Raw genomic sequence first — 25,784 nt, 5'->3', positions numbered from 1 at the left:
TCTCACAGCACGTAATGTGACAGTGAAGACATGAATAAACCAGATTGGTGATTGGCAGATGCGTTCTTTAAAAATAAGAACATGGAATTTACCATGGCCATTTATTTTCTGATGCCAGCCCACAAATTTATTAAATTTAGAACTCTCCGCTGTATTAAATTTCACAAATGGTGCAATTTAAACTCACTATCGCCAGGTTACCTGTCCAATGCCATAATCAGAAGATCAAACACATCTGAATTGGACATTTCTCCCCAGCTGCTTTTTCAACAACACACTGACATACATGTACCAACAAGTGATTTGAGAAAACTGTCATTCGCACTAAATAAGAGTCTAAACACTTTTCATTTTTCTAATACTTGGAGTGCCATTGCATACAAGGCTATGGGCCAAGGTCTGGGAAATGGATCAGAATAGATAGTTGTTTGATAACTGACATAGATATGATGGATCCTTTCCATGCTTTAAAAACTCTGACTTTCCAACAGCTCAACCAAAAATTTAGAAATCCTGCTGTCATGAAATTTTAATAAATGAGAAAAAGCACTAAAGTGGTTCAATTCTGTCAAAACATTTTCCACTTGCTCTCTGAATGTAAACCCAGTGACAATCTTATTCAACACATTGTCCCAGGTGACCTGAAGTTAATTATCTGACCTGCTATTAATTGGTTCCTGTGACAATCAGTCATCCCAAGGGAATCTAAGCTTTATTGAAATTAAAATCAATTAGTCATCTCTCATTGTTATTTGATAATTACACTTTTCAGAATATCTATTATGGTCAATATTACTCAAATTTTTATTTTCTTCTGCCTTCCTAGCTTTAAATGTATCATCCAACAGGCTGCTCATTCATATGTCCTTACAGTGTTGAGAGCAAACTTGGTGTGCAGTACAAGACTATGAATTCACAATAATGCTAGAACAATAATGTAAAACATCATCCTGTTACCAAGTTTAAAAATGTTTCACTCATTGCTTCCTCCTACAATTCTCCAGTCTTAACAATCCTAGTTTAACATTGCTTAACCTTTACTTCTGGATTCATGTCATTTTAGATCTTTTCAAAATTTATGGTCTCATGCACAAACTAAAATTTTGCAAAACAAAACAGCAAAAGGCATACAAAAACCAAACACAACATGCAGAATAATGATGCTGTAAAACAAAACAACATAAAAATATTTGAATTTATAATGAAATTCTGGGAGTTGGAAGCAAACAAAAAAATTGAATAAATCCTACATTTTGAATCACTAAAATGTTCCAATTACACACATAGGCTTTGTTATTTTTTTCTCTGAAAACTGAGAAACATTAGAAGCAGGAATTTTGTAAATTGGCTCTCACTCAAAGTGAGCAGCCCATCTTGAAAATCTCTTTTGCGAATACCATCCCAAACCAGAATATATTGAAGCAAGGACTCAAGAACCTACTCTCAAAAACAAGGCAAAATTCTTTGGAACCATCACAAACCAGTTTATAAGTAGTAATTTGCAGATTCTACAATTGTGTCAAGGATTAAAACTGTTCATGTTCGCTATTTACGAATAGGATTGGAAATCGTTGAAATTAGTATCCTGCTTGATTTAATTATTAGTACCTGCTCTAAAAACAAAAGGAATTCAATAATTCTTAATGTTGAAGTGTTTGGAGAAAAGAAAATTTGGTTTGTGGGAGCCAGGTACTGGTGGCATTTTGCTTAACTCAATTTAGTTCCTCAAACGCCAACCAACTGTGGCTGAAGTACATGCGACCTACAGAAATTAATTGTACTTACTTCAACTCCAGGTTTTAATGCTATGTCCTCTACACAAGGAGGACAAGAGTAGTAGCACTGTGGAACAACATCACATCAAAATCTCACATAATCCTGATTTATGGAAATTTGCCAATCAAATCCTGAAATTCCCTACCCAACACAATCTCACATGGACCACAGGAGTTTCTAAAACAGTTGAAGATCCAATTGGCATAAAGTGGCTACTACTTCATCAAATTACCCAACAAAAAAAAGGGCTCTGAAATGAGGGAAGGTGAGATCTTAAGAGTAAAATTAAGCGCACTCACAAGGAACATTTTGTTTCAAAATGAACTAATTCATTCTCCTTTTAATATCCACTGGACTGCCATTCTATGTAACAGATACCATCAAAAATCATGGTGTATAAACTGATCCAGTGTTTAAGACAATGCATCTTCTAGCCTCAAAAGTTATGTTTTTGTATATACTTGGCATACAGGTCAACCGTTCCTTTTAGCCACGACAGTGCAATACTAATCTTATAACTAGTTGGAAGGAGTCAAGCAGATGATATGGACTGTGAAGACATGTGGGATTTTCAGACAATCAAACCCTGCTGGGCAAATGCCAAAGAGAACTGTGTTGTCCAATAAAATGTATGAAGTATGAAGGTGGTTTCAAATTATAAGTCATAATAATTGATAACTTATCAACTGAATGTGCAGTAGTGAAGGAATTTGGTATTAATGAAAAGTTGATGCAAGAATGGAAGGAGGAGGAATCCACCCGAAGATAGCGCTCAAGACCAATTTTGCCTTGAGAACAGGAATCAGCCACTACCCTGATCTTGAGAACCATATAGTCATAGAGATGCACAGCATGGAAACAGACTCTTTAGTCCAACTCTTCCATGCCAATCAGATATCCTAAATTAATCTAGTCTCATTTGCCAGCATTTGGCCCATATCCCTCTAAACCCTTCCTATTCATATACTCATCCAGATGCCTTTTAAAAGTTGTAATTGTACCAGCCTCCGCCATTTCCTCTGGCAATGTGCACTACTAACTGCCTTTTTCATTATCCTATCTAACTGAAACAGTTTCCCCTTAGGTGCCTTTTAAAACTTTCCCCTCTCGTCCTAAATCTATGCCATCTAGTTCTGGTCTCCCCAAAACCAGGGAATAGATCTTCGAGGAATATACCTAGAATTTAACTTATCCATGCCCCTAGCGATTTTATAAACTTCGATAAGGTCACCCTTCAGCCTCCAATGGTCCAGGAAAAACAGCCCCAGCCTATTCAGCCTCTCCCTATACTCAAACTCTCCAACCCTGGCAACAGCCTTAAATCTTTTCTGAACCCTTTCAAGTTTCACAACATGCTTCCTATAGGAGGGAGACCAGAATCGCACACAATGTTCCAAAAGTGGCCTAACTGATGGTCCTGTACAGCCGCAACGTGACCTCCCAACTCCTACACTCAATGCTCTGACCAATAAAGGAAAGCATACTAACTGCCTTTTTCATTATCCTATCTAACTGAGACTCCACTTGCAATTAACTATGAAGCTGTAGTCCAACATCGCTTTGTTCAACAACACTCCCCAGGATCTTACCATTAAGGGGAATGACCTGTCTTTATTTGGTTTTTAAAATGCAGCACCTCACATTTATCTAAATTGAACTCCATCTGCCATTCCCCTGCCCATTGGAACATTGGCCCATCTGATCAAGACCCTGTTATACTCTGAGGCAACCTTCTTCACTGTCTGCTGTTTTCTGCAAACGTACTAACTATACCTCCTATGTTCACATCCAAATAATTTATATAAATGACAAAAAGCAGTGGATCCAGCACTGATCCTTGTGGTCATGGGCCTCCAGTCTGAAAAGCAACCTTGCGCCACCACCCTCTCTTCTACCTTGGAGCCAGTTCTGTATCCAAATGACTAGTTCTACCTTTATTCCATGAGATCCAACCTTGCTAATCAGTTTACCACTAGGAACCTTGTTGAACGCCTTACTGAAGTCCATAGAGACCATGTCCATATAATGGAATGGGTCCTTGAAAATCATCAGAATGCATTTCTGATAACATTGAAACCAATACAGATAGATGCATTTGTGGGCCAAAAAACAAATTCCAAATTTAGCAAAGATTTCATGACAACAGCTTTAGCCACTTTAAGAAACAAACAATGTCATGTTGCTGCAGCAGAAGTTGAAGATCAATCAGAGACTACCAAAATGACCAGTTTCTACTAATTCATCATTGGGCAGCAGGAAAAACATGATTACTATTATGTCACATCTGCAATATGGACGAAATGCCTCTGAATTTCAATAGGCCCAGCAACTGAACCGTGAAGTGGAAGTATTCTAAAATAGTTATTGTGAAAATAACAGGTCATGATATACTTCTCAATGGTACAAACCTGCATAGGTGACTAAACAAAATGAAAGCCTATGGTATATTTTAAAGATAAAACCACACCAAAAATCAAGATCCCTATCAGAGTCTTTGTACTTGTGCATAATAAAAGTCCAGGTGGATGCAGATAAAGTTATGGATTGATAATGTGTGGAATAGGTGCCCAAGTGGTTAGATTAGATTAGATTAGATTAGATTAGATTACTTACAGTGTGGAAACAGGCCCTTCGGTCCAACAAGTCCACACCGCCCCGCCGAAGCGCAACTCACCCATACCCCTACATCTACCCCTTACCTAACACTACGGGCAATTTAGGATGGCCAATTCACCTGACCTGCACATCTTTGGAGTGTAGGAGGAAACCGGAGCACCTGGAGGAAACCCACGCAGACACGGGGAGAATGTGCAAACTCCACACAGTCAGTCGCCTGAGGCGGGAATTGAACCCGGATCTCTGGCGCTGTGAGGCAGCAGTGCTAACCACTGTGCCACCGTGCCGCCCACTGTCTACATAAAGAACCCATAATATCAGTGTGGGATATACTCAAATCCCATACAAACAGTGGGATTGAGAAATAAATAATATCTGTACTGCAGTTATAACAATAGATATAATGATCCCTAGTTCGATCTTTGAATGCGTGCCTCAAAAAGACATTCAAGGATTATGCCCATGCAGTGTGGAATAGGTATATGGTTGATGGAGAAACTCTTGATGAACAGTAGATACATATACAGAACATTCCATTTGGTGTTTTATGCAGTTTGGTCGTCAGATCATTAAATGCTTTTTGTGCACAAACTATCATTAGATGATTTTCAAAAAAAAACACAGATCATCCAATCCAGTGGATGGAGAAGAAGATAATTTATTCAGAACGGCTGATTCTAAAACCAAAAACCACAGGAGAGGATATTTAAAGTGATGCCATAACATAAGTGACTCAGAAAAAATTGAATGAACTCTGTGAACTTAACAGGTTTTAGAACATTTTAACTGTGGTTAAATAAAGTTGCTTTTTCCACAATTAATTTGTTCAATAAACTGGACCATGTTAATTTAAAATGGCTTTTTTTCCTCGCACATCAAAATAACAGTTCATATTTTCTACTTAACCATACATGTCAACCACCATTCTTGGAAGTTTCAAAGATTGACATTTATGGTTGCTTGAAATCAGAAGTTGCAGATACTTAACAACATAACTTTGCTTTGGTATCTTTCAACATCATTCTCTGCTAGATAATTAGAGCACAGGTCTTACTTTCATGAACAGAGCTCTGCCTACAGGCATTCAATTGTTATTGGTAAATAACTAATGCAGCTCGGATGATATAAAATTGAAAATAAAAGCCTATAAATGTCTGAAGAATAATGATAGTTAGAAGACTAGGATTTTTTTTTTGATAAGCCAGCAAAGGGTAATTTTTAAAAAGGAAAGGGAGTAATTAGACAATGAGCCAAAACTAAAGAAATATAAGAACAGACTTATAGTATGGAAGATGATTAGAGTAGCTAAAATAAGCATTGGTCCCTTAAGGATGAGGCAAGGGAATTACTAACAGGAAATAAGAAAATTACCAATACTTTGAACAAGTGTTTTGTCTCTGTATTGACAGAAGACATGAAAATATTTCAAATATAGTAGAAAATCAAGGCAAAGATAAGGGATAAGCTTGAAATAATTATGATTCAAGAAAAACTGTACTGAGAAAATTAATGTGACTAAATACAGAGAAGTCTCTTGACCTGATGCCCTAAAATCTGGGTTTTAAAAGAAATGGTTGCAAAGTTAGAAGATGTATTGGTGTAATCTACCAAAATTCCCTAGATTCTGGAAAAGGTCCCAAAAGATTGGAAAAGTATGAATAGAAGACCTCTACTCAAAACAGGATACTTTAGGCTAACACCTTATATTAGGAAAATGCAAGAATCCATTTGTTAAAAAGTGATGGTGGCAAGATACCTAATATTTAAAACCAAAGTACAATTAAGCAGAATCAATCAGGTTTTGTTGAAATGGATCAGCATTTGACAAATTTATTAGACATCTTTAAGGATGCAACTAGCAGAATGGATGAAGGCAAATCAATAGATGTAGTGTTTTGGATTTCTGAAAGGCATTCAATCACAAAAAAAGTGTCATTTCAAATGTTACTACATCTGGCAAGAGGTCTTGATGTTAGGAGTGATACAGTACAATGTATAAAGGATTGGCAAACTAACAAGGATGAGAACATCAGAAAAAATGGTCATTTTAACATTTTCGAACAAACTTAGTAGAATGCCACTGGTTTGATGCTGAACCCTCAACAACATACGATATACATTAATGAATTGAATCAAGGGTCTGACCTTGTTTATTGTTGACTAATTTGGTTACTATTTAAAAATTGGTTAACATACATAAATTATGAAGAAGGTCCCAATAGTCCAGAGAGCTATAGGGTAAATGAGTGTGTGAAAACTTTGCAAATGAAGTGTAATGTGGGAAAATATGAGGATGCCCACTTTGAAAGAAGGAATAAAAAAGCAGAATGTTACTTCAATGGAGAAGAACTGAAGAATGCTGCAGTGCAGAGGGAATCGTGAATAATGTAAAGTTAGAATCCAGGTACAGAAAATAATTAGGAAGGCAAATGGAATGTTGGCTTTTATTGAAAGAGCAAGGAAGTATAAAAATAGGAACATCTTGCCATAATTGTACAGGGCATTGGTGAGATCACATCTAAAGCACAGGGTACAGTTCTGATTTTGTTACTTAAGGAGGGATATACTTGCATCTGAAATAGTTCAGAGTAAGTCCACTAACCTGATTACAGGATGAGGGAATCATCTTATGAAAAGGTTAAGCTGATTGGGACTGCAATATACAAGGCCAAGTTAGACAGCTATATTTTCTACACTGGTATCGAGCTTTATGGGGACAGCCAGGAAAATGGAGTTAAGGCCAAATCACATCAACTATGATCATTTTGAACAGAAAAGAAGATTCAAAAGGGCTGACTGACCTACTCATGCTCCCATGTCTTCTGATTTTATAACCTTCTGATTGTTAATGTGGGTCAGAGCTACCTTCAGGCAGAAAACTCAAGGAGATGAAGATAAAGAAAACTAACATTCATGGGGTAATAAAACACCAGAAGAACAACGTTAAAATGATTTGGAAAATGTTAAAATCCACCACTTCTTCCAGCATATGAATATTACTTTACTGGTGAAACACATCTATAACAAAACCAAGCCGAATTGATAGAAAGTAGTCAATTATACATAAACACATTAACATTTAAAGGCTAATTCAGTGGCATGGCTTTATATACATTGTGCAATACCTATAAAATTTTAATTCAGTTTTCACTTTGCTCATAATCTTTTTATTTATTATATGCAAATTCATTGAGTGATTAAAACTTGTTGTAATATGGTACTTTCTTAAGGTTGCAATAATACTGCATTACTGTTTTGAGATCATCCACCACACACTGACCTATATGAGAACTCAATAATGTGTTTGCATGCACATGTAGACAATTCTCCCAGTTACTGTTTTTATTGAATATTTGAACACGAATAATGTTTTCCATAAGTTTACGAAGCACACAGGCAATATAATTAGTCATAGAGATGGACAGCACAGAATCAAACTCTTCGGTCCAACTTGTCTATGCTGACCAGATATCCAAACCTAATCTAGTCCCATTTGCCAGCACTTGGCCCATATCCCCATCCAGATGCCTTTTAGATGTTGGAAATGTCTCAACCTTCACCACTTCCCCTGCCAGCTCAAGCGCTACCCTTTAGGTCCCTTTTAAATCTTTCCCCTCTCACCCTAAACCTATGCCCTCTAGTTCTGGACTCCCCAACCCCAGAGAAAATCCCCTCATGATTTTATAAGCCTCTATGAGATCACCCTTCAGCCTCTTTTGCACCAGGAAAATAGATCCAGCTTATTCAGTCTCTCCTTATGGCTCAAACCCTCCAACCCTAAATTGAATGCTTGCAATTTTTAAAAACTCCAGCTCCATGCTGTATTGTAGTGATGTACCATATATAGCCAAACTTGAGTGGTAGAACAGTCACATGCCTTGGCCTTAGTTCATTCTTAAGTTCAATCATGCTACCAGTTTCTAAAAGCCAGGACACAGACACAAATAAAAAATCTACAAGTGTTAATGGATTGTTGGGTTTTAACTCAGGGGGTTGAAATACAAAAGCGAGAAAGTAATGTTTCAATTGTACTGAGCCTTAGTTAAATCTCACCTGCAATACTGTGCTCAGTTTTGTGCATCAAACCTCAGGAAAGAGGATCAATTGTAACTTAAGACAGGAGTTGACCATTATTAATAGTCAAGGCTATCAAGGAATATGGAATAAAAAGCAGGCAAATGGAGTTAAAGCATACATCAGCCACAATCTAACCTAATGGCAGGATCGGCTTAAGGGGCTGAATAGCCCACACCTGTTCTTTTAATTATGCCAAAACATACTCAAAACCAATCTGTACAATCATAAAAAACAATGTAATGATTGTATATTAACATGCAACTTCAAATTTATGCATATAAACAACACGAAAGCACAAAACAGAACAATACTTCAAAACTTGTTATATGACTGATCAAGATAAAAATGATGGCGATGTTTCCACTGAAGCACTCTCACAGTTACTAAAACTCTCATTCAAGAATGCTTTTGCAGACTGGACGTTCAGCATTTAATCCTTCAGCCACTAATATGCATTGTGGAGGTAATATTTTAGAACTATGTCCCTAATTATAACTGAATAAACCTCTTTAACTGTCTTACTTTATACATAATACTCAAAGTGACTTTGTCAGTTAATCAAAATCCTGCGTTACAATACCTGCTCAGAAAACACTTGTAGAATTTAAAAACATTTAGGATATAATTGGCCTTCACTTACGACGGCTAATTACATTCAATGTAATATACTTAAAGGAATCATACTGCAGGCAACAAAATACTTCAACTTTGTACATTGCAAAGTTCACTTACCAACAAATAGTTTTACATCTCTGACACTGAAATCGCTATCTGGTGTTCTGTGGTTGGAAAACAAAAAATTAGAATGTTTAGTCTCAATCTCGGGGTTATGCAAAAAAAAAGTTTTGAAACATGATTAAACGTGGGAAAACGAAAGGCTAATCCCAAACCTTCGTTATTACTGTTAAAGGCATAGCTATTTGCTTTGTTTACCCAACACGATGGAGGTTGTATTTTCAGCACTTATTGGATAACTTCACATTGCTCGGGTGGGCGCTGGCTTTGTCTCATCGGACGTTTCCAACTCGAACCCAAGATTGAACTCTGGGCTCCAGGAATCCAAAGGCTGCTTAATCGATCTGAGGATTTGACACCGTGTGTCATCCCAGCTACCGACATACAATCACTGACCTATAACTGCTGTGTTAACATGGAGATGTGAATTCAGCATGAAAAAAAAACAAATCTTATTCCTTACATAATTGACTTTCATTATAAGGCGAGGGGTGCGCGAAATGAAATACGATCTTCTGCTATATGCTAAAACACTAAAATTTACAGTATAGTAAACAGGGTTTCCGTGACAGAAACAGGTTCCACTTTATTCGGGCCATTTTATGGATCAAGAAAATTGGTGTCAAAGTATTCTGCAAATCGTTCTTGTCAACATTTACATCCTCAAAATAAATGTCCGAAATCAAACAACACATCCATGTAATCTTTATCGCCATCCTTAGAAAAGGGACTACTTATTTGGGAGTTCCTTTTATATAAAAAAGGTACACCTTTAGAATGCAGATCTCAGCGCCAGACCCACGTGCTTCTTAATAAGTGAGCCAGCGATCATCCCTATCTGTTACTATTCTCAACAAAAAAAATTCCTTCGGTAGCTGGGATGTAATGTTAATAACTAACTTTTTGCTGCATCAATTAATGTCTATGCTGAATGTGTCACCTCAGGCCCCCTTGGGTGTTCCAAGGTTTTTCACGTCAGGGAGACGAACATCCTAGTGGCGCGCTTCGATAGTAGACTGCCTATGACACGATCATTTCCCAAATCAAATTTAGGATCACTAGAGCCACGGCAGTCTAGATTACAAGTATTTGTTAAAGTCCACATAGCACCCGCCCCCCTCACTGGTAATCTGCCCCGTAACTTCTACGACAGAGGATGCCAGAACCCGTTCCAGCCTACTTATTCAGTTTTAAGTCAAATTGTGGTCGCTCCCATCCCCGCCAGGCCTCTATTAGATAAATCACATGGATATTGAGGCTGCTGGGATCATGGTTTAGTTTTGACACATCCGAGGATGCCAGTGAGAAAACGCACGGAGTTATCTGTTTTCCTCTCCAGAATCTGATTTTATTAGGGAAATGCCACACTCGTGTATCCGTGTGAGGGTGTTGTGTACCCGATGCAGTTTTCTCCAGTGCTGAGTAGTGAAACTTTTAGGATTGCTGGCTCCGGTGAAAATAGACAGGCGTGAAGAAGTTCCCGTATTTAAATCTCCCTTGGCATTCATCCATGTGCCTGGTCGGGAAAAGAGTTAATGAGACTATCTGTGTGGACTGAAAGCGTGTAACTCGGAAGGATACGCCACTGGAGATTCAAATTGTCTACCTTGACGGCAGTAACGCCGTTATCATGGTTACTTTATTGCTCTAAGGTGGCCTAATCTAGAAATTCATCAAATTATTTAAACCAGAGTGTGAATGATAAAAAAAAACCTAACCTTGAAGGGCCTTAAGATCTTTGATCTTGTGGCGGAGTTAGGATTTCAGCAGCAACTACGTCGAATTCAGGGCATAAAGAAGGGAGGTTATGTAGGCTGAGAAAGAATACCACAGTTCTGTTAACGTCTCAGACTGGATTAAGGTCGCTTTAACCAGTATCTGGTGATGAATGAGGTCAACGGAGTTACTGATGTACCAAACACAGACATATCGATGGCATTTGCTGTCAGTGTTTAGGAACATTACTGAATAAATGAAATCTAAACGTATCTAATAGAAAACTTACTTGATTCCTAGACCATCTTTGTCCCTGAAGATAATGGGGACCTTGATAGTCTCTCTCTGCACATATTCAAGGGTAAAATCTGTTGCAACATACAGCAAAACTTAACTTTAGCAGAGAAGCGAGAAAAGTCAACCCAACAATAAGTATAGTTAATCCGAAAAAAAATTGCAACCGCTGGCATCGTGGTGGATCGAACAGGGATTTGCCCAGGATTCTAAATTTGCGCCTTTACAGAACAACCTGAGTTAAAAAATCAACGTAGCTCTTCCATGTGAATCCGCAGAACCAATAATGTAGCCGCTACTTAACAATGCCTCTCCATTGAACCTGTATTAACGGCCTCATGTTTTATAAAAAAAATTGGCAGTGGCTTTGATTCGTTCTCCCGCCCTCCACCCCCACGCATCCTCATGTAACGCTGGCCAAATCCCTGTTGGACCAATTGCTGCAAATACAGACGGTTCAGATAACAATAACATGCAAATTATTTTTTAAAAAATAAACGATATCAGCAAGTCTATATTTGGTTATTTTATTTTGTGGATAGGTTAAGGAAAATTTACAATCCACACAGCCACATACATAATATTACGATTATCCTTTCTCATACCGTTGTATTTTTTAGTAAAATGTTTCAAATTGTTTTCCTGTGTTTCAGACGTCATCTCGTTCCGAAATTGATTGCACAGCAAATGTTACAAAAAAAATGACTTGGATTGTGAGATAATGACGATAGTCGTCAAGCTCTGAAGTCATAGCCTGCCTTCACGGCGGGAAATTCGAGACTCAAACAGAACCCACTGACCAGGCAAGCTGCAGTACTGCTGCAGCAGTCGCAGTCTTGACGTGGATTTACTGTACATTTAAAAACACACCTCTCTTCCAATTCTTACCTTTTCCTTTCATAAAGTGCACGTAACTTGAATTGTATGAGGCAATACTAAGCTTTTCCTCCACATCAAAAGTCCTCATGCTGGCTATGTCATCGTCTGAGAGGTCCTCATTGTCATACCGCCTTCTACAAAATGTGCGCTATAAACAGAACAGAACCAGACCTATATGTAACGCTACACCAGTGTTGAATCCGCAGCCATTTCAAAAAATAGATTTCATAATGAAACATCGTATTTGTGTACTGGCTAGGTATTAAATTTAACTTTATGAATGTGTACTTATTTTGATCAGTATCAACACGACCAAAGTTTATATTTGCATATGGGACGCACGCATTGAATGTTGCAACAGGACGTACTTCATATACAAACAATAGTGCTGTACTAAGTACTCGGATGATGAATTGGAAGTATCTTTTTAACATCATAAATCGACCTGATAAATCGATCAATTTAAAGAAATTTACGACTCATGTATTTTAATGAAAGCCATCCCACCGCGGTCCTTTCATAGATTTGCAATTTAAACGTGTTTATGTGCATTTTCTTTCCTAAGATCACAAAAAAACTGCAATGGTTGAAACAATTTCATAGCGTGGTCCAGTTTTTAAAAGCATGATTTTGTATATAGTTTGCATTAGGCTCCCGCTGAATTCAGCACTTTTCAGACCTGCTGTTACATTATTGGACATTTGTTCAAGTCCGAGAAGAGATCAAATCTTAACGTGAAACCTCGATGCAAATGATGTGGGAATTTGTTGCAATACTTCTGTAAACACTAATGACTTGACCATCTTCGACTAAGTGGGGAGCCCGGTCCAGGCAAACTCGAGGCGAACTTTGCACACAGCAACGTTAAAATTTGAATAATACTGCTGAATTATTTTAATACTATTACATGTGCAAATAAGGGTGGGTGAGCTATCATGCAAGAATAGAAATCAAATGGCGAAGTGGAAGTTTCAGGTTCCTCGTTTCTAAGGGGAAAAAAAAACTTTTTTTTAAAAAAAAGCGCAAGGGTTTTGTAAACAGGGACAACATTTTGTTTCGTGCCAGACCTCTCGTCGCTAGGCGTCCGATTCAAGCGAATACGAGACCGAGTTTGAAAAGCACAAACACAGTCCTTCGATTTTGGGCTTTCTAGCCTGTCTTATTTTTCCCCTTTCAAAAATAAAACACCCACTCGGAGGAAAGGTGAGGGCAGGCGATTCGGGGGTGGCGGGGGGGGATGAATGGATGAAAAAGCTGGAGGGGTGGGCGGGGAGGGGGGAGAAACTAGGCCGTCGAGCCTGGGTTGTAGGATGGAAGGCGGCCAGCGGGAAGGAGCGCTTCCTCCCGCAGACACTGTAAACACACCAAACCCACTCACTCCAGCCACTTCCCCCACAGCTTGGGGCGGGAGGAGGAGGAGGGGGAAACCCGTGACCATAGGACAAAATAAAAATAATAAACGAGAGAAATTGAAAACAAAACGCATTTTAAAAATAAAAGCCTCCCCCACAGCGCACACACCCTCCCATTTTCACTCATCTTCAGTCTTAAAACAGGAAGTCACTAGCCTTTCACACCCCAAAATAAAAACAAACGAGGCCATTTCAGCTCCAGTCACACGGTGACTGCTCCCCTCCATATCACTAGTAGCTGCATAAATCCTGTCTTTTTAATATGGCATAAAAACTCGTTACGTTACAAAAAACTACAGACCAATCTTCGTCCAGAATCTTTCTCTACATCCATTTTTGAGATAGCATTACTCTAAATCACCAATGCATCACCCAGGATTTTGTGAATCCAAATAACTTTCAGTCACTCTACAGCCCGTGTAAAAAGACACCATTTTTCTATAGGACTCTATTGCATATGACGTCATACACTTCCAAAAGCCAGAAAACACCTTACGTCACGTCGTTAGCCCCTTTCCAATTAAAAAAAATCGGGAATTTTTCTTTCCGTGCACCCCAAATGTGCAAAAATTAAAATAATAATTAAATGCTCTTCCCGCCTTGCAGGTTATTAGAATGCACCTACCCCCCCCCCCACTCCCACTTAATTGTAGATTGGATGGATTGGGGGGGGAGGGAATGCGTGTTCCCCGCAGTTTTGCAGCGACGGATTGTTGCGATGCAGAGCCGCACGCCACGCACGCACAGCGCCGCTTGCACCACTTCCCTGCAATCATAATGTTGGACAGGCAACCCTCCGACTCCGGAACGGGCCCTCTCGTCCACAAAACAGCAGCAGGGTGCCAGGGCTTCCACTGCCCACCCGGAAGAGCCCTTTTCCTCCGTAAGTCCTGTATCCACCCTAGCTGATAGTTAATGCCGTGTCGCACGATCTTTCACAAATGCACTCCCCGAGGAAGGACAGCGAGAAATACTGAACACCATCGATTCCTAATAGCCGGTTTGAGGTCAATACTAACTCCAGTACTGGGTTACCTATTAATGTTGCATTGGATCCGAAATTTTTGATCTTTCCACAATAGAACAGCTCCTCGTCAAATGGCTGTTCTCTACGAACGTTAATATATTCAATAAGGCTCACTCAATTTTGCTCGTTTGCTGCCTTCAAACTTAGTTTTAAATCACGAATTTTAGGTAGCACCAGCATTTATTGTCCACCACTAATTGTCCTAAAATAAGTGGTACAGTAGCAAGTTATTTTAGTGAACTGCTGCATCCATATTACTCCCTCACGACATTAACCCAACAATGAACGAATGACAATATCCAAGTCAAGATGATGCGTGCCTTGGAGAGGGTCTTATACGTAGTAATGCTCACAAGTGTTTGTTTTTCTAGAATAGTCATGCGTTTGGGAGGTGTTGTGGAGGAAACACTGGCGAATTGGTGCAATTCATATTGGAAATAACTCATGTTGCAGGCATAGTGTGGTACTGTATGTCAATCAAGCAGGCTGCTTTGTCTTGCATAGTTAAGACTTGTTAGAACTTCGCTGTTCCAAGCAAGTGCACATTCTAACTTAGACAATACGTATTGGAAAGGCTTGGGGAATCGGGTGTTGAATTACTTGCTCCACGTTTTTCAGCTTCTGACCTGCTGACGTAGCCACAATATTTATGTAGCCGGCCCAATTAAGTTTTTGGTCCAAGGACACCTAAAATGCAAATAGTGAATGTTCTGCAGGTCTTACTTCTCCCACACACTATGTCCAAAAGAAGCAAGAGGGTGGAGTTGAGGACAAAATCAGGACCAATGAAATCTGACATTTAGGTGGAAGCCAAACTGAATATTAATAAGCAGGTTATTTGCAAGCGTCATGTCCAAAAATAGATCAAAAAATGCTTTAAAAGCTGTACTTTGTTTAAATTTATTTTTTTTTCCTGGACTAAGACATGGCCACTAGCAATCACATGAAGCAAACGGACCACAATTTCTGGAAGGGTTCTAATTAGTCATTACCAAGCTAGCATTCATCATGGACATCGTCCTCCTGGTATGTCACGTCCCTGAGTATGCTGTAGCTTTAAGAGGTGTATTTTGTCCTGGTTTCTTTTGGGGGACAGATGCTGAGCAGCCTATGAAAAGACAAGCAACTTGTGAGTGCCTTGGGTTTAAATATGAACTATAGAAGCAACCTGAGTGGGTGTGGTCAAATTCTCACAGACCAAGGACTTTTAGTTAGCTTTCAGCAGTCGCTGTCAGAGTCCCGAAGAAATGGACGCCATTTTTCCCTCTCTTGATTACAGCTAAAAGCTGGGGCTTCTCTTTCAGGGCTGCTGGTTGAAATGAAAAGATTTGACTCAAATGCATTTTATTTTTGTTTTGCCAGAGCTATTCTTTCCTTTTCTTTTGCCTCTAATTCAAGCTGCCTCATTTGCATTGAATTTTACCAATTTCCAAAGATTCCAATGGCATTTCCAACAATCGTAAATATTGAGCTATTGCTGCAATTACTTCCCCTTTTTGCATAGACAAAGGCAACACCAACCCTAGCTGGTCTGCCAATTCCAAAAGCTTTGCCTTGCTCATATTCTGTGAAACTCCTGAAGTGACTCCTTCCACCTCCAGGAACCTCTTAATCATTAAAAGAGCCATTACGACACAAGGCACACCCTTGTTCAACCAACTGAATTCAACACCCAAATCAAAACATACTAACACTTAGCACGTGCTGCCTTTAAGTCCAATAATCCTAAACTCAAGATGAAATTAGAGGTTTTGATCCCGGATGAGCCCCCAATCTGTTATGGAGTAGACCAGAGCCCCTCAAAATATATTAAGAAGGTAGTGTCGACCTAACATTTTCTTATTTTAAAAGGTAAATGTCAAATGCTGTGTTCCACATGCAATTCAATTGGTTAAACTACTCAACAATAAGCAAAACAATTTATTCAAATGCAATTGCTAAAATACAATAAAAGAAAAAAAAACTTCGAATAACTGTCAGAGAACTTAACAGAATAATATCTTAAAGTAACTATGACTAATTAACTGTTTAAAATAGTTACATCTCAAACACCCTTGGCAAAAGGCATATTCAGAAAAAACAGATTTGTCTCACATCCAATCCAGCAGCCGAAGAACAGAACCCCCCACTTTTTGGCTGTAATCAAGAGAGGGAAAAATAGTTTCCACTTCTTCAACTCCCCAAGAGCAACTGCTGAAAGCTAACCAAAAGTCCTTGTTCTGTGAGAGCTTGACAACACCCACTCAAGCTGTTTCTATGGTTCTCACGTTTTAAAAGAAAAACTCAAGGCCTCACAAGTTGTTTACCTTCTCACAGACTACTCATCACCTGTCCCCCAATCTCACGAAAAGAAACCAGAACCAACCATAACTCAAAGCCACAGCATCATCACACCCTTGTATCGTGTGAATCACAAAGATCAGTACACGTGATATCTCCCCCAGTGAGTTCAGAACAAAGCAGAGCTATTGAAGCTCTTATGCCTGAAATAACACTCAACAGTTCACCACTGATCTCAAAAATGAAAAATGGTCCAAGCTAGAGACAGAAAGCAGTAGTTATATATGTACTACTTTATTACTTACTTCATTAAGGAACCCTGTCACATGATAAAATCCTGGTCTCCGAAAGAAAAAAATTTTTTAGATTAGATTCCCTGGAAATAGGCCCAACAAGTCCACACCAAACCTCCGAAGAATGACCCACCAAGACCCATTCCCCTACCCCCTAACTAATGCACCTAACATTATGGGCAATTTATCAAGGCCAATTCACCTGATGTACACATCTTTGGATTAATTTCAACTTCTGGACTGCCTTGCTTCAGTTTGACAAGAAGTTTGTTAGTAACATCAAGTCTGCTCAGAATCTCACTGGTAACACCGCAGCCTAATTCTCAGCTCAGTTAAGCCTATCTGTCACCCAGCTTCCCAACTGAAATTTTGTTCCAGAAGAGATTTTGTACCTGCTGGAAAAGTGAGCACCAATCTCAACTCATTGTGCCTTCATCAACTTTAAAAGGAATTAGTTTTTTTTAAATCAATCTGTTCAGAGATTACACATCTCTGAAGTAGGTGTGATTTGAACCCAGGCTTCCAGGCCCAGAGGTTGGGACATTGCCTCTGTTTCACAAGAAGCCTATTTTAAAAGGAACTATGTAACTTCCGCCAACTGTACCCATCAGAGTATGAATGCCTATAGAAAAGGAGCTTTCGTTGGACACTGACCTCTGGACACCATCAAAAATCATGTGAAATGATTTAAACTATTCTTAATTGTAAACATTTTCCTTTCTTCTCTTCCTTGTATGTGTACTTGTGATCATACACTCCAAGAATTATCCCCAAATTTGAATGCATGAAAAATTATACTTTTGGCTTAATCTTAAACAGTTTGCTGCAGGTCATTTTAAAATAGGACTTCACAGAGGGTTTCTCAAGGTGAACACAAGTGACCCAATTTAAGATTTCTTTTGTATAAAAACTCTTAGTTATGGATAGATTGGGAGGAAAATGAAATAACAGAATTCACCTCTCCCTCCTGTCTGGAACAACAGGGGAAGTTCTGCAAGATACTGCCATGGACAACATCCATAATTTGCTCATGATTGCAAGTTGACCAAAGAAGCAACCATTGGTCAATTGGATTTTCTTGATTTTTGTGGACAAGAACACAACTGGGTAATTTTCCACATCATCGAATAAGTGCTATTATCGAACTGTACTAGAACAGTTTTGCAAGAGATATTGCTAGTTCTGGAGCACATCTTCACTGTTCTAGCTGGACATAGTCAGTGCTCATATCCTTTCCTGCATCTTATGCACTGTGTTTTTCATATCACATGGAGTGAGTTGTTAGTTGAAGAATATTAAAAATCACACAATACTAGGTTATAGTCCAACAGATTTATTTGGAAGCACTCACAAAGCACCTGGTGTTGGATGTTTCTAACTTTGTCCACCCCAATCCAAAACCGGCTCTTCCACATCATAGTTGAAGAATGTTATCCTTGATAAAGGAGGAGACTGAAAAGAGGCATCCAGATGATTGTGAATGCTTCAGTCATGTCTTTTGTATTTGGGTGCTGAGCTCTGCCATCACTGAACTTGGGTATGTTCATGAAACCTCCTTGTTTTAGTTGTGCATCACAACTGAATGTAGCGAGAATTCAGATCTTTGGTCTGATTAGTTGGCTGTGGCATCATTTTACTTTGTCTGCAGTATGCTTCTTCTGCAGTTAAACACGCATGTACTTCTGGTTTCAGCAGATTGGTACCTCATTGTTAGGTACACTTGATGCAGCTTCTGCTTTGCTCTTTTACAATTTGGTTCCTACTGTTAGTCCTTAGATACCCATTCCTAAGCTGCAGGATCTGTTCTGAATCCATCCCATATTGCACAATGGTACACCAAAACAATGGAAAATCCCCTTGGTGTGCAGTAACTGTAAACAGCAATTGGCATTTTATTTCCATAAATATTTTGAGGTTGTTCCTTTTACTAATACTTTCATGCATAAATAACTGTGCAGCAGGAACGTTGGTGAGGGTGAGCTTAAGTAGGGCTTTTCTTTATGTTGACTCCCTCACCACCTGCCACAGATGCAGTCTGGCAGATGTGCTTCAAGACTTGGCCAGTTTAAGTCAACAGTAATTCTATCAAGTCATTCCTAGTGATGATCATCAAAGGTTCCACTCAAGAGTATATTGACTGCTGTCATAGAATCCTAAGAATGTGGAAACAGGCCATTCAGTCCTTCGAGTCCAAGGACCATCCCACCCAGACCCACCCCCTACCCTATTCCAAGAACCTGCATCTTCCAGGGCTAATCCACCTAGCCTGCATATCCCAGGACACTATGGGCAATTGAGCATGGCCAATCCACTCAACCTGCACATGTCTTTGGACTATTTCCATGTGGTGTTCATTATCAACACTTACATGATGTATTTCAATTTCATAACATGTATTTCATGGATTTATCTTAATCTTATGACAATAAATGTTCTCGTAGAATAGCATTAATTCCAAAACTAACTTTACCTCCACTGCCCATTTCAAAGGTCAAAATACTGAATCATATCTTAAAGCACTAATGTATTCACTTTTTGGAAAATTTTCAGTTATGAAAGCTATGAACTAGCACAGATGTATCAGTAAGGGGACATTGTTGGATTGAACTATATGAGATAAGAATTTATATTCATGTAGAAACAGTTTTATTTTTATGGAAGCAAAGAAAAAAATCTATTTATTTTAATAAAAAAGTTAGTCACTTAAAATTGTATTTCGCCTATCCAATTTTCCAATCTTTGCTTCACTAACAGATGATAAAGAATGGGAAATATGGCATGTTGTTGCAGTGAATCAGGGGAAGGCAATAATTAGCACTTCCTGGTCATCAGCTTTCAAGACACTAATAGTACCAGGAAAGTTACTTTCATGTATCCAACTGTAAGAATGTAAAGACCATTTAGAACGAAAGATTAGCAAATGTATTAATAAGTAAAGACCATTCAGTCATAAAGATTAGTGAAAATGTTACAATAGAAAGCAGAGCAATGCAATGTATTTCTAAAAATCAATGTCTCGTAAATCTCAAACAACTGTGAAAAGGTTCTGAAGAATATATCTTGATAACTTAATCATTTTAATTCCATCTCATTCCTCCAATCATTTTGGCTCTGAGCAAGGCATTCAGTTTTGAGTTAGGAGGTCAGGCCTGCAACTACTATATATGTACTAAGTTTTTTCTACTCACTTGGGCTAAATATTCAGTGACTCAACCCAATGATACACAGACTTCCTTCAGAAATGATAACAATACTATTCTTTAAAAGTCTTTGAAAAAATGAACAAATCTACTTTATACAGGTTCTGTCTTTCTTCCACATATTTACAGTCCTTCCAAAATGGCCTAGAATAAATGAATAAATAAATGAAATTTGAACCAAGAACTTCCTGTGCTGTACTGTTTTTCATTCTTAAACTCATGACCATCTTAACCTGCCATGGTATCCTTCTATTCATCTCTAGCCATGGGATTAACATCAACTTTTTAAACTTTTCGCTAATTCAGATGAACCCCAGAAAACGGACCTGATTAAAAACAACCATCTTCCAAGGTCAGTCTTTGAATGTGCAATTAATTCTGTTTACAGAATCTTCAGTTAACCTTACAGTGTACAAAACCACTTGTCTTCATCCGTAAAGTATCATTTTTCTTCAACATCACTTATTTCCCATCACAGGCTGAACAAGAAAGTCCTTTCCATCTCCAGCCTTACATGAAAGTTGAGTAGTGTATTAAATATATTTTCTAATCAACGTGTTCAGAAATGTTATTACACATCTCTGGAGCAGGTGGGACTTGAACGTAGGTCTCCTGGCCCACACACAGAAACACTACCACTGTACCATAAGAACTTTAGCTCAGTCCAGAGTTTTAAGTCCGAACAACCAATCACTCTTTTAGCCAATCTAGTTAATCAATCCACCTGCCTACTATCAGCCCCCATCAACCACTTCTGCAACCTTTAATAATTAATAATGTACATGATTCACAAGTAGTATCTCTTTTTGCCCTTAAGCAGAATACCATTAGAAGTATTAATCAGAAGAACACCTATCCTTCAATAACAAACAAGCTTCCAGGTTCAAATGTCATATCAGAGACCAAGTTTCATTGAGCATGATTCAAGATAGCTCTAACTTCCTAATTAATTCCATCTTTTGTATGATAGGTTTGCATTAAAATAATCAAAAAATTGTAAAACACATTTTGTAAGGTAGCTCAATCTCCAAATTCAAATGCATACACAAACTGTTTGTGTGAACAGTGATAGTGACGCCAATTTCCTCCCACTTAATACCATACAGTTTAAATAAACAATCTTTTCTGGATGCAATAAGGTAACAATAGCGAGTTTTGAGAAGATTTGTAGCTCAGGTTGAGGTTCTGAATGTAGGTTTGCTTGCTGAGCTGGAAGTTTCATTTTCAGACATTTCGTCACCCTACTAGGTAACATATCCAGAGGCTCACTGATGATATTACCTAGTATGGTGATGAAACATCTAAAAACAAACCTTCCAACTCAGTGAGCAAACCTACATCCATAAGATAACAATAATCAAAGGAAGTAAATTTTGCACATGCAGACTCTTTCAAGGGTATATTGTCCTATACATAATTTGAGTGTGCCTTACTATAACAGACGTTTATGCAGGTGGAGATAAAATGATCAACAGATAAAACCTTAGAAACACATCTTCAACCAAATAACATTTCTCAGAATTACTGATGCCACATTTAAGTCTTGTGAATCACACTGGGCACGACCATTTCCCCAAGGAGATCTCTAATACAAATTTATTATAAAAGAAAATAAAAAGCCTTGAATGTAGTAGTACTTTAAGTCAATTTTGCAAGGTGATTAAAAGAATACACAGGATTCTTGGCTTTATTAATAGAGTACAGCACAAAAGCCCAGAAGTTATATATGCCCCTTTTTATATCTTTCCCCTCTCACCCTAAACCTATGCCCTCTAGTTCTGAACTCCTCCAACTCAGGCAAAGACCTTGTCTATTTACCCTATCCATGCTCTTCATGATTTTATAAATCTCTTCGATTACCCCCTTAGACTCCAATGCTCCAGGGAAAACAGCCCCAACCTACTCAGTCTCTCCTTATAGCTCCAATCCTGGCAATGTCCTTGTATATCTTTTCTGAACTCTGTCAAGTTTCATAACATCCTTCCAATAGGAGGAAAACAAGAATTGCACACAATATACCAAAATTGACCTAACCCATATGTACATCCTGTACAGCCACAACATGACCTCCCAACTCCTGTATTCAATATGCTGACCAATAAAGGAAAGCATATTAAATGCCTTCTTCACTATCCTATCTACCTTCGACCAGTCTTTCCTACTAATGAAAATATCCAGACTCTCAGTTTCATTCTTCTAAACTCCATTGAATACAAACGCAGAGTTCTCAAACGCTCCTCATATGAAAACCCTTCAGATCCAGGATCATATGTAGAAACTTTCTCTGGGTTCCCTCCAAGGCCAGCACATCCTTCCTTAGAAACAGGGCCCAAAACAGCTCTCAATATTCCAAATGCAGTCTCACTAGAGTCTTATATAGCCTCAATAGTATTTATTCTGGCCCTCTTGAAACAAATGCTAACATTATATCTGCCTTCCTAACTGCTAACTGAACCTGCATATTAACCTTAAGAGAATCCTTAACTAGAACTCCCAAGTCCTGTTGTGCTTCAAATTTCTAAAGTCTTTGCCCATTTAGAAAATAGTCTACACCTCTATTCCTCATACCAAAGTGCATAACCTCACACTTTCCACATTATATTCTACCTTCTATTTCTTTGCTCACTCTCCTAGCCTGTCCAAGTCCTTCTGCAGTCCCCCTGCTTCCTCAACACTACCTGTCGCTCCACTTATTTTTGTGTCACCTGCAAACTTAACAACAATGCCTTCAGTTCCTTTGTCCAAATTGTTAACATATAACATGAGTAGCTGTGGACTGAACACAGACCCATGCAGAACTCCATGAGAAATTCTCTATCAATGTCCCTATCAATGCCTCTACCTAACACCATGGGCTCTTATTTAGCAGCCATCTGTGCAGCACCTTGTCAAAGATCTTCTTGAATTCCAGACAGATCATGCCAACTGGCTCTCCTTGGTCTAACTCACTCATTACCTCCTCAAAGAATTCTAACAGATTTGTCTGGCATGACCTCCCCTCGATAAAGCCATGCCAAACCTTGCACTTCCAAGTACTCTGCAATCTTGTCCTTAATGGACTCTAAAATCTTACCAAGAATGGCCTATCGTCTCCGATTTTCTGCCTCCCTTCCTTCTTAAACAAGGATGACATTAGATATTTTCCAGTCCTTTGGGACCCTCCCTGAATCTACCACCTCCTCAACCATCTCCTTCAGAACTCAGGTGTAGTCCATCTAACATATTCACCTTCAGACCTTTCAACTTCCTCAACACCTTCTCCTTAGTGATCGTCACTGCATTCACCTCTTCCCTGATTCTCTTGGATTTCTGGTACGCTACTGATGTCTTCTACTTTGAATACTGATGATTATTGTAATAGTGCCATCATTACATGCCTTTTGTATCTCCCGATTTATTTTCTTCCCCATGTCCTGACAGACACTGGGAGACGGGGGGGGTAGATTGCTCACAGAATTCTTAACCTTTGAATCGCTCGTAATCACAGCACTTATGTGGGTAATCAGTTCAATTTCTGGACAGTAGTAAACCCCAAGGTGTTCTTTGTGGGGGATTCAGTGATGAGAATGCCATTGAACTGTGATAGTGAGATTCTCTCTTGTTGGCGATGGGCATTGGTGTGTGTGTGTGTGTCACCAGCTATCTGCCCAAACCTTGATATAGTCCAAATCTTACAACCTAAGCACCTTTTTCTTTAAATTATTTATTTGTGGGATGTGGATGTCGCTGGTTGGCCAGCATTTACTGCCTGTCCTTGGTAACCCCTGAGAAGGTGGTGGTGAGCTGCCTTCTTCAACCACTGCAGTCCATCTGCTGTGTGACTGCTTCAGTACCTGAGAAATCATAAATGATGCTGAACATTGTTCAGTCAGAGCAAACATCCTCACTCTGACCTTTTGGTGGAGGGAAGATTATTGATGAAGCAGTTAGGTCTAGATCACTATCCTGCTGCTGTGAATTACAGTCACAGCAGGAGGCTATGCTCAATATCACACATCAAACCTCATTCAACAGCACTTTTGAAACCTGTAACCTCTACCATCTAGAGGCATGAAGGCAGCAGCTGCATGTGAACACCACCACCTGCAAGTTCCACTCCAAGACATGCACCATCTTGATTTTGTGACCCAGTGATGGTGAAGGAACAGTAATATAGTACAATCATTGAACTCCTTCCCTCATAGTATGGTGGGTGTGCCTACATGCTAAGGACTGTAGTGATCAGGAAGGCAATTCACTACTAACTTCTCCAGGGAAATTAGGATAGGTTTAGCCATGAACTCCCACAAGCCACAAATGAGTAGATTCTGCCCATCCAGCCTGTGCTTACCCTAACAGAGAGTAATCCAAATAGTTCCATTCCCTACTTTTTCCATAATTTTTCAAATATATGTAAGGTTTTTCTTTAACCACCCTGAATCATTAATGATGAAAGTTAAAAATAACACTAGCTCTGATAGCTAGTGCTTCCAAATAAACCTGTTGGACTATAGCCTGGTGTTGTGATTTTTAACTTTGTCCACCGGCTTCTCCACATAATTAATGATGGGGCAGAGCGGATCTTCTCGATTGAAACTGACAACAATAGCTTCAGTTCTATTAGTGCAAAGAGTTGATGAATCTATTGAACCATAAGGCTGCTGTCTCATTAGCGAGAGAGATAACTGGGTGATAGTTTAACCTAAAGGTCATCATACTTTAGGTAAGGGGACAGGTTGGGAAGGAGAGTCACAGATGTACAGATTGGAAACAAACCCTTCAATCCAACTCATCCATGCCAACCAGATATCCTAAATTAATCTAGTTTCATTTGCCCACATTTGGTCATATCCTTCTAAACCCTCCCTATTTATATACCCATCCAGATGCCATTTAAATGTGGTAATTGTACCAGCCTCCACCACTTCCTCTGGTAGCTCATTCCATTTATGCACTATCCTCTGCATGAAAAAGTTGTCCTTTGGGTCCCTTTTAAATCTTTCCCATCTCACCTTAAGCATATGCCCTCTAGTTTTGGACTCCACTATGCTGGGGAAAAGAGCTTAGCTATTCATACCCCTCATGATTTTATGAACTTCTTTAAAGGTCACCCCTCAACCTCTGACACTCCAGGGAAAATAGCCCCAGCCTGTTCAGCCTCTCCCTATAGCTCAAATCCTCCAATCTCTGCAACATCCTTGTACATCTTTTCTGAACTCTTTCAAGTTTCACAACATGCTTCTTATAGCAGGGAGACCAGAATTGAACAAAGTATTCCAAAAGTGGCCTAACCGATGTCCTGTACAGTCACACCATGACCTCCCAACTCTATACTCAATGCACAATAAAGACAAGTATACCAAATGCTTTGTCCACTATCCTACGTACCTGAGGCTCCACTTTCAAGGAACTATGAACCTTGGTCTCCAAGGTCTCTTTGTTTGGCAACACTCCCCAGGACCTCAGCATTAAATGTATAAGTCCTTCCCTGATTTGCCCT

At 39.0% G+C, this 25,784-nt stretch overlaps 1 protein-coding gene across 10 annotated transcripts in view; it reads right to left on the bottom strand.

Moving 5' to 3' along the window:
* LOC140487978 (lysine-specific demethylase 2B-like) overlaps nucleotides 1-25,784 on the bottom strand; it is a 223,067-nt gene that overhangs the window by 184,761 nt on the left and 12,522 nt on the right. For 5 of the 10 annotated variants that reach the window (XM_072587462.1, XM_072587464.1, XM_072587460.1 and 2 more), the window contains exons 2-4: nucleotides 12,103-12,241; nucleotides 11,210-11,288; nucleotides 9,202-9,248 (exon numbers count right to left, since the gene is read on the bottom strand). In XM_072587462.1, coding sequence (XP_072443563.1) covers nucleotides 9,202-9,248; nucleotides 11,210-11,288; nucleotides 12,103-12,241 — 265 coding nt within the window. Of the gene's footprint in view, nucleotides 1-9,201; nucleotides 9,249-9,359; nucleotides 9,378-9,402; nucleotides 9,474-11,209; nucleotides 11,289-12,102; nucleotides 12,242-13,806; nucleotides 13,942-25,784 lie in introns of those variants that run through there. The other 5 variants (XM_072587466.1, XM_072587467.1, XM_072587469.1 and 2 more) reach the window with 4 other exon arrangements.

Source organism: Chiloscyllium punctatum, chromosome 17, assembly GCF_047496795.1.
Source record: "Chiloscyllium punctatum isolate Juve2018m chromosome 17, sChiPun1.3, whole genome shotgun sequence".
In the NCBI taxonomy this organism is placed as follows: Eukaryota; Metazoa; Chordata; class Chondrichthyes; order Orectolobiformes; family Hemiscylliidae; genus Chiloscyllium; species Chiloscyllium punctatum.
The sequence above is the reverse complement of the archived record's forward strand: the minus strand, read 5'-3'. Positions and strand labels throughout refer to the sequence as shown.